The sequence below is a fragment of the Cydia splendana genome, chromosome 1 (assembly GCF_910591565.1).
Source record: "Cydia splendana chromosome 1, ilCydSple1.2, whole genome shotgun sequence".
Lineage (NCBI taxonomy): Eukaryota > Metazoa > Arthropoda > Insecta > Lepidoptera > Tortricidae > Cydia > Cydia splendana.
The window spans coordinates 25,239,963-25,254,286 of NC_085960.1; the positions used below are offsets into that span (position 1 = coordinate 25,239,963).

General features: G+C 37.8%; 1 protein-coding gene across 1 annotated transcript in view; it reads right to left on the minus strand.

Moving 5' to 3' along the window:
• Positions 1 to 252: 252 nt before the first annotated feature.
• LOC134797944 (kinesin-like protein CG14535) overlaps positions 253 to 14,324 on the minus strand; it is a 256,028-nt gene continuing 241,956 nt past the window's right edge. The window contains exons 4-8 of the mRNA XM_063770285.1: positions 13,574 to 13,780; positions 7,564 to 7,657; positions 4,659 to 4,856; positions 4,112 to 4,327; positions 253 to 3,851 (exon numbers count right to left, since the gene is read on the minus strand). Of these exons, the coding sequence (XP_063626355.1) occupies positions 1,147 to 3,851; positions 4,112 to 4,327; positions 4,659 to 4,856; positions 7,564 to 7,657; positions 13,574 to 13,780 (3,420 nt within the window). The 3' untranslated portion in view covers positions 253 to 1,146. The remainder of the gene's footprint in view (positions 3,852 to 4,111; positions 4,328 to 4,658; positions 4,857 to 7,563; positions 7,658 to 13,573; positions 13,781 to 14,324) is intronic.

Below are 14,324 nucleotides of genomic sequence, written 5' to 3' on the forward strand. Positions count from 1 at the left end.
AACTTGTTCCACTTTCGAGGAAAAAGTTTGTGCCCCAAAAGATTTTGAAATTCAACCCCTGGGGTGGTGGGAAGTTTTGAGTTTCATGTTATTTATTCATAGGTTCGCTATAAGTGCTTATTGCATTAAAAGATTTTGGGAGACCTTCTGGTAGCCTATTATCTATTTAGCTGCTTGATAACAATGAAAACCTTACTTAGCTTAACCGTTTTAATTATTTAATATTCAGGGATTTAAAATAAAGCTCAAATGTCAGTTGAAATTGAACAATTTATTGTGAACTAATACGAACGCATAGTAAAATTTAGGATAAATATTTGTAATATTAATCGTATCATAACAAAACATTGACGATATAAGCGATAACTACGTTCACCAACATTTGATAAAGCCACAGTAATTAGAATTAAGTGTAATCAAGTCTTATTTACACACGGACACGCCGACAGTGAACGTTAATAATTACATTATCAAAAAATATTAAAGCTATACAAAACATGGCAAATGACAACAGTCTTAGTACTAGAACATTTCATTTCTGTTATGCCTTGTACTTATAATCCTGATTGGATTAACACAAAGTTTAATAAACAATTTACAATGACCGGTTTCCAATAAGAACCGAACAAATGAAAGATCATAAGTAGGTAGCATTTATTTAATGAGGTTAATGTACATGAAGGAAGAGAGAACAAGACTCACGATATGATCGTCTATGAGGAAGACGGAGGAAGACTTTTGATCTTGCTTCAATTTTTCAATCGAGTTAGTACAAAAGCTACATTTAACATTTCCCAGATAAAGTTACACGATAAGTTATTCAAGTTCAGACAGTATAAAAGTACAAAAATCAGCTGAAGTATAACAATGTTATCAAGAGTCATTCAAAGTAGAATTAATTTCAATACGTCTGTATTTACAATGATACAACGTCAATTTTATAAGTAACTGAGCACATAAGAAGCAACGTTTAGAAAAATACAACGGTAACCTCATTGGTTCAGTGCAAAAGCCTTAATTATATAAAAACGAGTATATCTAGAGTACAAAAGCAGTCTCCAGATTAAATTCGGTAACGTTAAGGGCAAGTAAATGCTATTTAGTAATTTTACTCTATTCGTTTGATCGATCCATTCAATCATCACATTAAAAATCACTAATTTCAGGGTCTGTATCAGCATATTTGCATGCAAAGGGATTTCGGAGCCACGAACAAAAAGAACGATCACTATGTTGTTTGTATTTGGCCGTCGTGTGTTTCTTGGCGTGCGCTCGAGCCACCGCCGCTCTCCGCGTCGGGTATGAGTCTAAAGATGATGCGTCTGAATCTCTCGGGACAGAGTCGTAGCCAGACTCGGCTCGTCTCGAGGTAGCTGCGGGGCTATGTTTCCCTGTTCTCGGTGTAGATTCGTGGCCGCTATCGTAACCATCCGGTTTAGAACTGCCAACAATTCTTGCTACACTTTTATCTCCCTTTTCATTCTTCTCCGAACGAGGTTCAGTTGTCACTACTGGAGGTGTAACTTCTAGGTGAAGATTTGACTTCAACTCTCGAAAATTATTTGACGGCGCACCATTACCTGGTATTCGCTTTTCTTCTCGTAAATTTGGATCAGATGCTCCATCTGGATGCCTCAATGATGCTATTCTAGCGTCTGTTATGTCGTTTCCTCTGTATCTTTCGAAAGGGCCGTAGGTGTCGTTCTGTGCACATTCTATATCTTGAAAAGCACCGCATTCTCCAACCGCACTACCTGGTCGAGACATGGTTCTCTTGCAACTATCACATATTTTATCACTGGGTCGATACGCGGGTTCACTGTAAACTGAACCATCACCGTGAAATTCTTCTGTATCTCTGACATTGCAAAGAGACAGTGACTGGAACTGGGGAGCGATCCTCGTGTTGGGTAAATCATTATTGTCCAACATTTTTCTAGAACCGTACAGTTCAGCAAGCCCCAGCATGTCATCTATTCTCGAACGAGATGATGGTAAACTTTCGTGAGGATTCACATCACCGCCTAAGGCATATTCGTAACAAAAATTTTCTGTATAAAACCCGAGAGTTTGTCTAAGATATGCTTCGTTTCTAATTTGTCGTTCGACTTCACTATATAATGATAATGTATCTGTAAATGTTGATGCTACGGTTAAGTTTTCTTGACTAAGAATCCTCAGCGGATGATCTTCTGCGTCTTCCTGGTCTGCATCTAGGAAATGATTATCCGTGTAACCCATACAAAGTGCGATGTCTTCTTCGGTTACTTGTAAGCAACAATCTTGCATTGGTACCGGTTCTAACGGTTCCTCTATTTCTATAATTTCTAAGATTTCGTCATCATCTTCTGCTAGCCTACTTAAACCATGAGCGTCAATATCTCTGCTATGGTTAGACATTAATTCATCATCCATTCTCATTCGTTCTTTATATTTACTATCTAAGCTCTCCATAGATACTTCTCTACTACTTAGACTACTTGGCTGTATTATAGGCAGAGCGGGTGGAATTTCTGCTAGTTCCTCACTATCGTCATCGTCATCTATGTCATTCTTTGCAATAATTTTACTATTAGACTTCTTAGGTGTTTGAGTGTCATTAACTGGTGGACCTATGCTCTCTTCTTCTATTGCATTGCCCTTTGAAGCAGCTTTTAGGCCAGTTCTTACTGTAGACTCTTCAACGTGAATGCGCTTTGCTGACTCTTTCAATGGTTCCATTTTGTGTGTTGCCTCTGGTTCCTCTGAAACCTTTTGTGTTAAATTTTTGTGACTTGGCTGACTTTTATGACTGGGGGAATTATGTCGAGATTTATGGATTTGTGAGGTTTGATTTTCAACCCACTTCCTAATCATATTCTTTTTATGATTATCCATGTAACCGTATCCAATATTTTCGCTACCATGTGAACCAAGTATACCAATTTGCAAGGGTAGTTGGTTGGATTGAACCGGAACGGATTCAAATTGTAATGGCAATTTCGTTTCTTGCATTGGTCCATCGATCCAAGTTTCACGTTGTTTTTCTTGAGTTTCTTTTATGATGTGCCTAACTTCTACTAATTTTGATTTAGATATACGAGGACCGTCTATCCATTGTTCATCACTAGTACTTTTAACATCTTCTGTATGTTTTGAACATACTTTTTTAACGGGCGTTAGTTTGGAAGTAGCGGAATGAACTGGTGAAGACTTTGGAGTGTGACTTGACGATTGTAGGGCAGTCTTCATGGGAGAAGCTTTAGGAGAAGAGTGTAATTTATGAACAGGGCTTTTTTCTTCAATAACTTTAGATAAAGATGATTTATGTTTATGTTCTAACGCTGACCCTCTCAGTGCTTTACTTATTACACCTCTATTGTCGCCAGAGTTCATGTGTGGAATATACACTGGTGGATGTTCACCATCAGTTGCATCATCTAATGGTCCGACGTATATAACAGTGTCTGCGGACAGGTCACTGCTGGAAGGATCTGGTTCACTGCTACTAGGTTTTGATGCATCTTCTCCTGAACTGCCTCCAGATCCCGCGTTATTGTTAGCAGAATATTTAATTTTTCTTCTTCTGAGCCTGTGTATTCTCGATGCTAATTGTAAAGTAGTCAAAGTATCAGAGTAGTTTTGTACGGTAGGCGACACATGGACTATCATGGCAGTATGACAAGTGAGCGACCCAAGGCATTCCTTAAGTACGTGTGTCAGATTATGATCTCTGTACGGTAGATGCCTTTGCCCATTAAATATTGCCAGTAATATATTTCCTAGACCAGAAAGCGGGATTCCTCCGCTAGCTTTACCTCGTTCTGAGTTTCCTAAGTCAATTAAATGCAGGCGACTCCGACCTCCGGCGACTGTGAACAAGAAACTTCATTAGTTTACTCATTTAATCAGTCTGAACTTTGATCTGCACATACTGAGTGATTTTTTCGTGAAACCAAGTTTTATTTTTCCAAGTTTAATTAATTGATGAGAATAAATAAGCATTTTCATAAAGCAGTCTAAGAATATATGATGCAAATAACTAAATAAATGCTTTAAGTTAAGTTAAAAACCCTTGAACAATAATAAACTTCGTAATATTTTTTGAAATATAATATTGTTTTGGACTTACCGGCCCCTTTTCCACCAACACTGTACTGGTACACATGTAGAGTGTACAGAAGATGGCTGTCCTTGCCCTCCTCCCTCGCCCCCCGCGTGGCTAGGGCGGCATCTAGGTAGAAGGCTGCCTTCTCCGCGCTGTGCACGCGCAACTCTGACTGGTTCTGGAGGTGCGTCCCGAAGAGAGGGTCGTCTCGAAGGTAGACGCCGGGCGATTGTTCGGTATCTGTTGATAAGAATAGTACAAAATTAGTAGGTTTAGGTTAATTACTGCAAGCTTTTCTTAACTCTTGAATTTGTAGGTAGGTACAAATCGCCAGTGACTCCGCGTCAAAACATTGTGTATGGCAGCTAACCCAACCCAGTCTCTTGCTTCAAAAAATATTAAGAGTCTTCAAATAAGAAATCAATATTTGTTTCGTTTTAATAATGACGTGACGCTACATTACCGGTAGTACCAACTGATTATTTCCGTTCACTGCAACTGATACACAACTGATGCAAAATTAAAGCATTGTTTTACTCTCACAAACACTGTTTTACCTCGGTGCACTTACCATTTTGATAGGGCGTCAGCAAATCTCTGATTTGGTTGGTATTGGTGCAGAGCTCAACGGCAGACACTCGTATGGAGAACCTTGTTCCGCACTTGTGGCGCTGCTCAGCGATGCCCCGGAACAGCCAGGCGATGGCGCACGGGATGGTGCCCAGCGACGCCGCCGACTCCGGTCGCCCCAACATTGTGTACGATTTACCTGGAGAGTTTAAGTGGATTATTAGATAACTAGCGACACGCCCTGGCTTCGCACGGGTACAACCAATTTACACAAAACCTTTACAAATTATTCACCTAAACCTTCCTCTAGAATCACTCTATTGATAGGTGAAACCGCATGAAAAGCCGTTCAAGTAGTTTTTAGTTTATCGAGAACATAAAGACAGACGCTGCAGGGGACTTTGTTTTATAATATGTATTGATGAAAAATGGTTTTGGTACTCTTTGGTAACTTTCGATTACATTTGCCAGTCTTCTATATGTCTGAAAGTATAGTTTACATAACATTAACATAAAATTTAAAATAGGTAAAACTGCTCTGCCTAAGCAGAAAATTAAGTAGAAACATTTTGACACCATTACTCGTACTTCAGTTGGACATCATTCCATTAAATAAATTCCTAGATTTCCATTTCCGAAAAACTTTTAGTATTCAAAGCTGGTGACGACAAAGCAGACCGCAAGTTATTTCGCTATTTATCAAGTGAACTATAAAGTGCGGCGCGAAGTTCCGCCCGCTTCGCCTCGTCGCCTCCGAATTTGCATCGAAATGGGAAAGAGTCTGAATCTTAATTGAAAGTTTGATAAACGCAAAAGGTGAGAAAGCGGCTTTCTCCTAAATAACCATAACTTATATTACTTGAACTTGCGAGTAAGTCAGAGACTGAAATAAAATGAAACCCTATACAACATACAACGTAAAATAAGTATTCCGGGACAATCTTTCACAGATCAACCTAGCCCCAAACTAAGCAAAGCTTGTGTGTATTTACTATGTGCATATATGTCAATATCGGGCATTCTTGACGCCAATTTAACAAACCTCATTGTGTTTCTTACTAAACTAGTAACTCTGTGAGTTGTACCGAACTCGCGCACCCCATTCAAATCAATGATATTGTTTGTCATAGCAAATTCATCAATTTCATCAATCATCATCTACCTAGCGTGGTCCCGGCATTTTGCCACGGCTCATGGGAGCCTGGGATCCGTTTGGCAACTAATCCCAAAAATGGGCGTAGGCACTAGTTTTTACGAAAGCGACTGCCACCTGCCAACCTAGAGGGTAAACTAGAGATTTTATCGAGAGAATTAGGTCATGATTTTAATGCTCTGCAAATCGTTTTTGCAAGTTATTCCGAGTAATCCCGCTCAGGATAATAATCCGTAAGAACAATAAGGAGGCTTATATTTTCATTAGGGCGATAATTCAAAACGAGGTAAAGTAACAAGCCTCTTCTTACCCCTACCTCGAGGATTATGGTTTTAAATGCAAATTGAATGAAAGCTCGCCAAATGAAACTTCTCCGGGAGCCAGATCCCACTAAAACCGAGCTTAGAGAACATGCCGCTTATTTTGGGGATTCTCAAACTGAGTGAATAATTTCCTATCTCGTTTTAATTACCGCATTTACCTATATGAGTGAGCAAGCACTGATCAAGTTTGTCTCGGATTAGCTTTAGATATAAGTTCTATGAGGTTTATTTCTATGACTTGCAGCGGTATCAAGAATTAGATAGTTGGACCAAGCCAAGTCTGCATGGTATTCGCATTGACTAATGTCAAAGTGTGAAAATAATTATCACGTTTAATAATGACACTCCCTCACTTGGTTCTATTCAAGACGGCACAAAGTTAGTTTAGGCGGACTAGACTCTAACATACATTTTGGATATTTAATTTTAGAAAAATGTTTGAAAGTTGTTTAACATTTCGATGAAGTCGTTAGTCCTAAAGACTTTTTACCTAACTACGGTAAGACATAGTTAAAAAAACCGGGCAAGTGCGAGTCGGACTCGCGCACGAAGGGTTCCGTACCATAATGAAAAAAAAAAAACGGAAAAAAAGCAAAAAAACGGTCACCCATCCAAGTACTGACCACGCCCGACGTTGCTTAACTTTGGTCAAAAATCACGTTTGTTGTATGGGAGCCCCATTTAAATCTTTATTTTATTCTGTTTTTAGTATTTGTTGTTATAGCGGCAACAGAAATACATCATCTGTGAAAATTTCAACTGTCTAGCTACCACGGTTCGTGAGATACAGCCTGGTGACAGACAGACGGACGGACGGACAGCGAAGTCTTAGTAATAGGGTCCCGTTTTACCTTTTGGGTACGGAACCCTAAAAAAAGTATCGCGTATAGTTTCAGCAGACTTTTCTAGCAATCGCAAATGGTAGAATGCGAGTTCTACCGATGGGTCTAAACAACAGAATTTATATTGATTAATGGATTGTCAATAAACTCGTAATGGGTAAGCCCGGGTGAAATAAGCTACATTTTTGACTGATATAAAAAGAAGTGAATTATTTTTTAGAGACACATTTTGTAGTTAGTTTTGCTCTGTATTAAAAGCCCCTGCTGCTGTTGTTTTGCTCCTGAAAGTAGTTATCAAAAACGCAATAGGTAACACATTTACGTACAATACATATATGTATTTAGTATAAGCACAGAATAAATAATATGTAGGTAGTACTAAGGTACAGAAGGTTCACTCTCTAACAAAACGCGTCTATTACGGCAGATATGACCGCAAGGTAGCGCAAGCGCGAGCAGGCGTCCGTACCGTAGCGGTGCGTGGCAACTACTACTGCTAGACACCAAAATTGGTGTGGGCCATATGTACTTGTAGCGACACGACGAAATCGCGTAGTGAGCCACACCTAGTATAAGTAATATTTTTACCTAGTCCTGCGTGTCCAAAACAGAAGAGGCAACCGTCCGTCCCGTTGATCACCGCGTGGATAACGTCCGTGAGAGCGCTCGAACATATCTCCGTCTGTAACAACAGAAATCACATCTGAATGCTTGCTATAAATTAAACGATTATAATACCTAACTGAAACAATCTAACAAAAACAGCTGACAATCCTCCAATAGCTGAATATTAGATAATCGTAATGATATTGTTCATTCTATTGGAACATACGAAACGAAATTCATGTTTTGGAAAGATTCATACGGATCTATCTAATATGTACCTATCAAACCTGTAAATTCAACTTATAATATATGACACGCTTTGCGTCTGGGGATAATTTGTATTACAACCGATAGAGATATTTGTAAAACTATTAATCAAAATTGTTTGAAACAATTAAAAAAATAAATTTAGTTAAACGTTTTGTTTGTGTTGACCTTGTTTCATAAGGGATTTAGAAGGGAAAACTTCGCTACGGCAGCGTTAGAGGTAATGCATTGAATAATTTAAGCAAATCTGCCACTTACATCATGTTTACGTTGCAAAGCCGGGCTGAGCCGCGGCACACCTCGGGATCTGTCGGCAGACCTCGGTACCCTTCGGCAGATCGCGGGAAACCTCGTGTTTTTTTTACTATACAGAGATAATTAAAAGGGCTTATGGTTTGCTCCCAGATTATGTTAGAATGCTATTTACTCGTACTTGTTAGTGTTCCGTACAATACTTTGTTCACGGAACACTTATGGGATCACTTCGGTCTTGAAAATCAGTTATTTTTTTTGTGATGTTAATTTTTTGCCATGTTTCCTTAGATAAACAATAAATAATTTGTATTTGTATTTGGATAGTTTGTATCTTGACGAAGTTGAAAATAGGTTAACCTACCACCCTTTACATTTTTGGACGATGCGATCCGAAAATGCTAAAGCCATAAACCCGTAAGTTGATACGAGGTTTTAAGTAGTTTAGGTTTAGGTAGTATTTTAGGTTTTAAGTAGCACCTAATTGTTTATGAGGGATAGGTATATAATCGAACTGTAGCTAACTGGCAATAGACATTTCTCCATTAAAACGTAATGCTATTTTTCCTCCCTGAACAATTCACTACGAATTATATTAACGTGTATGTGTATAATTATCAGAGTCCATCTAAGCTAACTCTATCAGGTCTATTCGGATTTCGAGATAATCACAAGATCTTGAGACGATATAGAGATCAACTAGATCTACATTAGATATCGACTAGATGTGACTTGGATATCTAAGTCAAAACTTGTCGAAATCGTTCAAGAGGACCTCCAGAATCGCGGAAACGTCAAATTTGACATATCTATCGTACCTCTTACCTTATCTTTAAATTATCCGTATCGTAACTTGTTGAAGTCTAGTAGAAATCTAATTCATTTTCCGAATCGAGCCATAAAACCCTACATCGACGACTCTATTAACACATTCACTGCTAAGCAACGATCGCAGCTTCGTTGAGGCAAAACGACGATGTGTCGTGATTAGCGCTAAATGGGTTATGTTAATTCATCACATCGACTTAGGTAAGTATGCCTTTTTGTGCTATTCAAGGTTTTAACAGCAAATTTATTTCTATAGGTGCATATTCTGATATTATTTTTATTTAAAATATATAATTATGTGCAACGGATAGGGAAATACCATAGCGATTTTGACAAAAATAAGTAAATAGGTATTATAAGGCGTCAGAGTACAGTAAATACATGTAAATAACATCTTCAGTACCTACATGTGTATACTGTACATATGTACGTATTGGTATCTAATCTACCTATACTTACTTAAATAGTGTTCGTATCGTGCCTACACAAATATGTAAAAGTCCAAATTAACAGTTTAGGTATTTTGTGTCGATTCCTACTTTTTGATGTGGTAGTTATGTGATATAGTATAACATAACTACCACAGCAAAAAGTAGCAATTGTATCTCAACTAGGTACTACACTGTATGTACGTTGTTGTTTGATAGGTACTTAACTATATATTATAAATAAATATTTACTCACTTAAATTAAATATTTAGTAATTAATTATTTAAATACCGTCTTAGCAACCCCACTCGAACAAATTCATTTGGCGGGAATATTGAAATTGTTGTGAATGAAAATTTTAATGGCCCCTCGTCGCTAATTGAAAGCGTTTAGATCCGGCGCAAGAGGGCAGTTAATTATTAAAAAAACATCGCAATTTGTTATGAGAGGTGTTTCATCCAGTTAACGAATAGAGGGAATTTTAAGGTTTATTTGTTGAATGATTGTGCGTAAGAATTTTGTAGTATAAAATGTTTTCTTTAGTTCATTAAACGTTCATTAAAAATCCATGATTACATTGATTACAAGTTCAAAACCCGGTTTTCACATTGTAACCGTCAGATTAAGATGATGTGTGCAAATAATTGTCAGATTAAGTAACATCCCAACTGTAGCATTAACATGGACCAAGCCAACCAAATGACCAAATCTACAATCTACTCAACGATTTTTTAAACTGCCTACCAACCCCCGACCAACATAGACGTCAAAAGTGGTTAAGGTAGATCTCCACGGATAGCAAGATAATACTCATAACTTAATCAGACACGCCCGAGTAACTGCGAAAAGTCCCCTCTTGGGCTCCCTTACTACTATGTATTAACAAATTTTACCTGGCCGGAGTCACGTTGAGAGGCTAGTATGCCAATATGATTGTAATGATTAGGTAGGTAACTGTACATAAATTATACCTATGTAAATCCATTATAACACGAAGTGACCGTCCGCTAAGCCGGGCCGAGGTTCGTAAGCCGCTGTCAGCCCACTGTCAGGCTGTCAACTGAATTATTGCACGCCACTGTACACGTACAGTCCAAGCGACAACTCAAACTACAATTATGTCTTGTGAAATTAAATTAAGTTATATCTATATTTAGTCGGTATTCAATTATGCTACTTTTCGATTAACAATAGAATAGGTATGTGTTAATTGAAATTACTTAAGGTACCTTGGCAATAATAGATCAGGGTGCGTAGCCAACATGGCAATCGTTTACGCTCTGTAGCTGTTAGCTCTGTAACTGTCACCGTCGCACTTATAAGGAAAAGTGATAGAGAGATACAATGCGTTTCGTTATTATAGCGCAAATGATTGTCACATTTGATGTGAAATTATGGTGAAATAGTCATCCCGATATATTTTCTTTGGCGTTTGTCAATGTACGATTGTCATCTTGGCTAGGCCCCAATATTTTATAATTGGTAATTATATGTTATGGATGGCTTAAACTACCTACGTAGGTACTTACATCATAGACAAAACAAACATTATAGAAATGGCGTCGCACCACATAACTAAATGACTTACGCACAGTGCCATAATAATTTCATTAATGTTCGGTTAATACCCAATCGTTAACTGCCGTATTTTCGTGTAAATGTACTATTAGGGAACTCGTACGAATGTAATTCCGATGCGCATTTAAGCCAGTGCCTAACGCGCTAGATAAAGGGGATTACACACTATTAATGACTGCGGAATGCAGAGTTAAGGCGAAATTTATGAGGATATTGTGGAATAGTCTAATTAGCCTCAGGTAGGCTGTCATTTCATAGTGTTTTAGAACCAATATTACCTGTTCGTATGATTACGATTGTAATTTATATCGCAAGTTAACAATCTAGAAAGTTTTTTATAACGTAACTATTGAATAGTAAAACTAAAGTTAAGCATGAAACTTTTGCCTTAAAATAGCTGCATTAAAATTGAGGAATATTATAGAAAATGCCTGACATTTTTATACAATGGTGGAGTTTTGTGAGAAATATGCGAACGATGTACGCTTTACAATGGAGGTAGGCATTTCGTTTTCCACGGAGCGATGCGTTGAGATGGTGGTTTAAAATTGAACGATGGCGGAACGTATACTTTCGGGAAATCTAACTTTACAGAGAATGCATGCAGAAAAAAGTCGTTTATAAAAGACTTTTTTCTGCATACATACCTACTGTATCGTTTCATACCTATGCCATATACACGATGATTTTTGATCGGTGATCAGGAGTAGAAAAATAATTAATATCTAGCCCAAATTAAACTTATTAGGCTAGGACTCACGCAATTATCTCATTGTTTAATTAATTAAAAGTTAAAACATAATTAAATCTAATAACCACTAAATACATGGTTATCCTACATTAAGTAACTACGATACGTCAAGTGCCATCGATATGGCGGGAAATTTGACGGATCTATGACTTTGTTTATGCATATGACAATGGCAATTACAAGTTATTACTCATAAATTATCAATTGCCATTAAGTTTCTAAAGAGGCTATAAGTCATAGATACCGATTTTAGGATAAAATTGTCGTTCAAGGAGAGGTTAAAGAAACTATGGTTATCTGATCTGACTGATTAATTTGTCTATATTTCTATTGTATAGTTGCTTTATATCGTTCTAATTCTTTCCAATTTTTAGTGTATTTTCCCCATTCCTTTTTGTGTAATATATGTATGTTTATCCTATAAATTTTGTATGTATTTATATCCTTTATCTTTCTGGTACCTTGTTGTACATTTTGCTGCATTTGTCACCCTCTTTTCACTTTCTCCTCTCATCTACTCAAAGGTTAACTGGAAGAGATCCCTCAAAGGGATAAGTTCGCCTTTGTACTTCTTACTAATTGTATGTTATTTTTGATATGTCTTTTTGTACAATAAAGAGTTTACTACTACTACTACTACTACTACTACTAAAATTGATCTCAAAATTAAAATGATGATAAAAAAAACATGTTTGTTTCCATGTAATTACGACTTCAACGTGATCTACATCAATTACTGAGTTAGAAAAAAATGTTCCTGATCAGTGATCACCGATTAAAAATCATCGTGTTATATATTGCCACCTGTCTATTATTATAGGTATCTACCCAGGTAGGTACTGATTCCATTAATAATCATTAAGTTCGAAATAAAATATCTTCACAGACCGCTTTCTGTGTCTTAAGCCCAGTAAAGATACGGTTATGCAAAAAAAGTATATTTCATGTAAAATTTATATAATTTCATTTATTCATAGTTCATGACATTTTCTTCATCCTCGAGCAACAGAATACCTACCTAAAGTAATTTCATTTTATCTCCAAATAGCTGAAAAGATACTTACCTCATAAAGTTGATGCCGGGCGCGAAACGTTGAGAAATACATTTTTTAAAAGGTCGTGAAACGAAATGTCGACTTACCTGCAGTAATTTAGTTTGCGGAAAGTAAACTAGCGCCATCGCGCGGGATCAATTGGCAATCCTCGGTTAAATTGGGGAGCTTAGTTCTGTTATGAGAAGGGCAAACGAGCATTTAAACCTATAAAACGTGACAATGTGCTGGAATATCATTAGAATACGTAATCATAGACATTTTAATAATTTCAAACCGTTTCACAAAAAAGGCGGGGTCATTATTGTATCTGAAAAAAATTGTTTTTTATTTTCATAGCCATTTCAAAATACTGTTACTGTTTTTGGTTCCCGAGTTTTGTCTTGTCCCGAGAGCTGTTGAGAAGGGTGACAATGGACTAATTGGAGAATCTTTCTTCTTTTCTCTTTCTGAATCTTTTTAGGAATGATATAGTGATTGTAAGAGTTGATCGGAATTGATCCCATAAATCGAACGTCTCTGCCGCGACCACACCTTTCGTTTTATGAAGGCCGCGTCAAACGCTGCATGGCAGATGCGGCTACGCCGATCTTTCTCGCCTCGGGAGCGGCGGCGGCGCCGGTGATATTCTCGCAGAGGCTCACTTGTTTCTTGATATTGTCCACCAAAGTCAAAATTTACCTGTGAGTCATCCTGTGAGAAGATGGCGTCAAACGCGAACATCTTCGGCGCGGCCACGCCGACCTTCCTGTCCTCAGGAGCGGCGGCGGCGCCGGTAGTGTTCTCGCAGAGGCTCACTTGTTTCTTGATCTTGTCTACCAAAATCAAAATTTACCTGTGAGTCATCCTGTGAGAAGATGGCGTCAAACGCGAACATCTTCGGCGCGGCCACGCCGACCTTCCTGTCCTCGGGAGCGGCGGCGGCGCCGGTGGTGTTCTCGCAGAGGCTCACTTGTTTCTTGCGTTTGTCCAAGGAGAACGTTTGGGTGCCACTAGTGAAGGGACCCTCGCCCGAGGCGCCGACGCGAAGCATCACTTTCACCTGAAACAATATAAATATTATTCTGGTAAATAAATAATATGTTTACATTTAATTGTGTCCTACTTTCTTAAGTCTTTTTTGTATAGTTTTTTTTTATTATATTGCATTGTTATAAAAATATAAATCATCAAATTATTTTTTGCCACATAGCGAGCTCTAAAGTAGTACGAGACATTACTTTTAATAAATTTAATAAACGTCTATTTTTCTTTTATTGTCTTTTTACACGGACTAAAAGTATTTTATCTTGTATTGTAAACTAATAAATGGAGTCTCGTGACCCACATAGGGCTGACAAGCGTGCGTGAGCCCCACGGAACCAATATTTGAACGCGTTGGCAAATATTTCCCTAAGGTCTGCGTGCCTTTGCACCCTCCGTCTTATAACAAAGAATTATCATTCCTTATTATTACACGCTGAGTTATACCCGCTGGTGTAGCGGTGGGTGCTACCAGGTATTGTATGTATGATTGCGTCAAATTATGCTGTAGATGCAGGTAGGACCTATGACCTAAACAACTATTTTGTGAAAGTCTGTGTTAT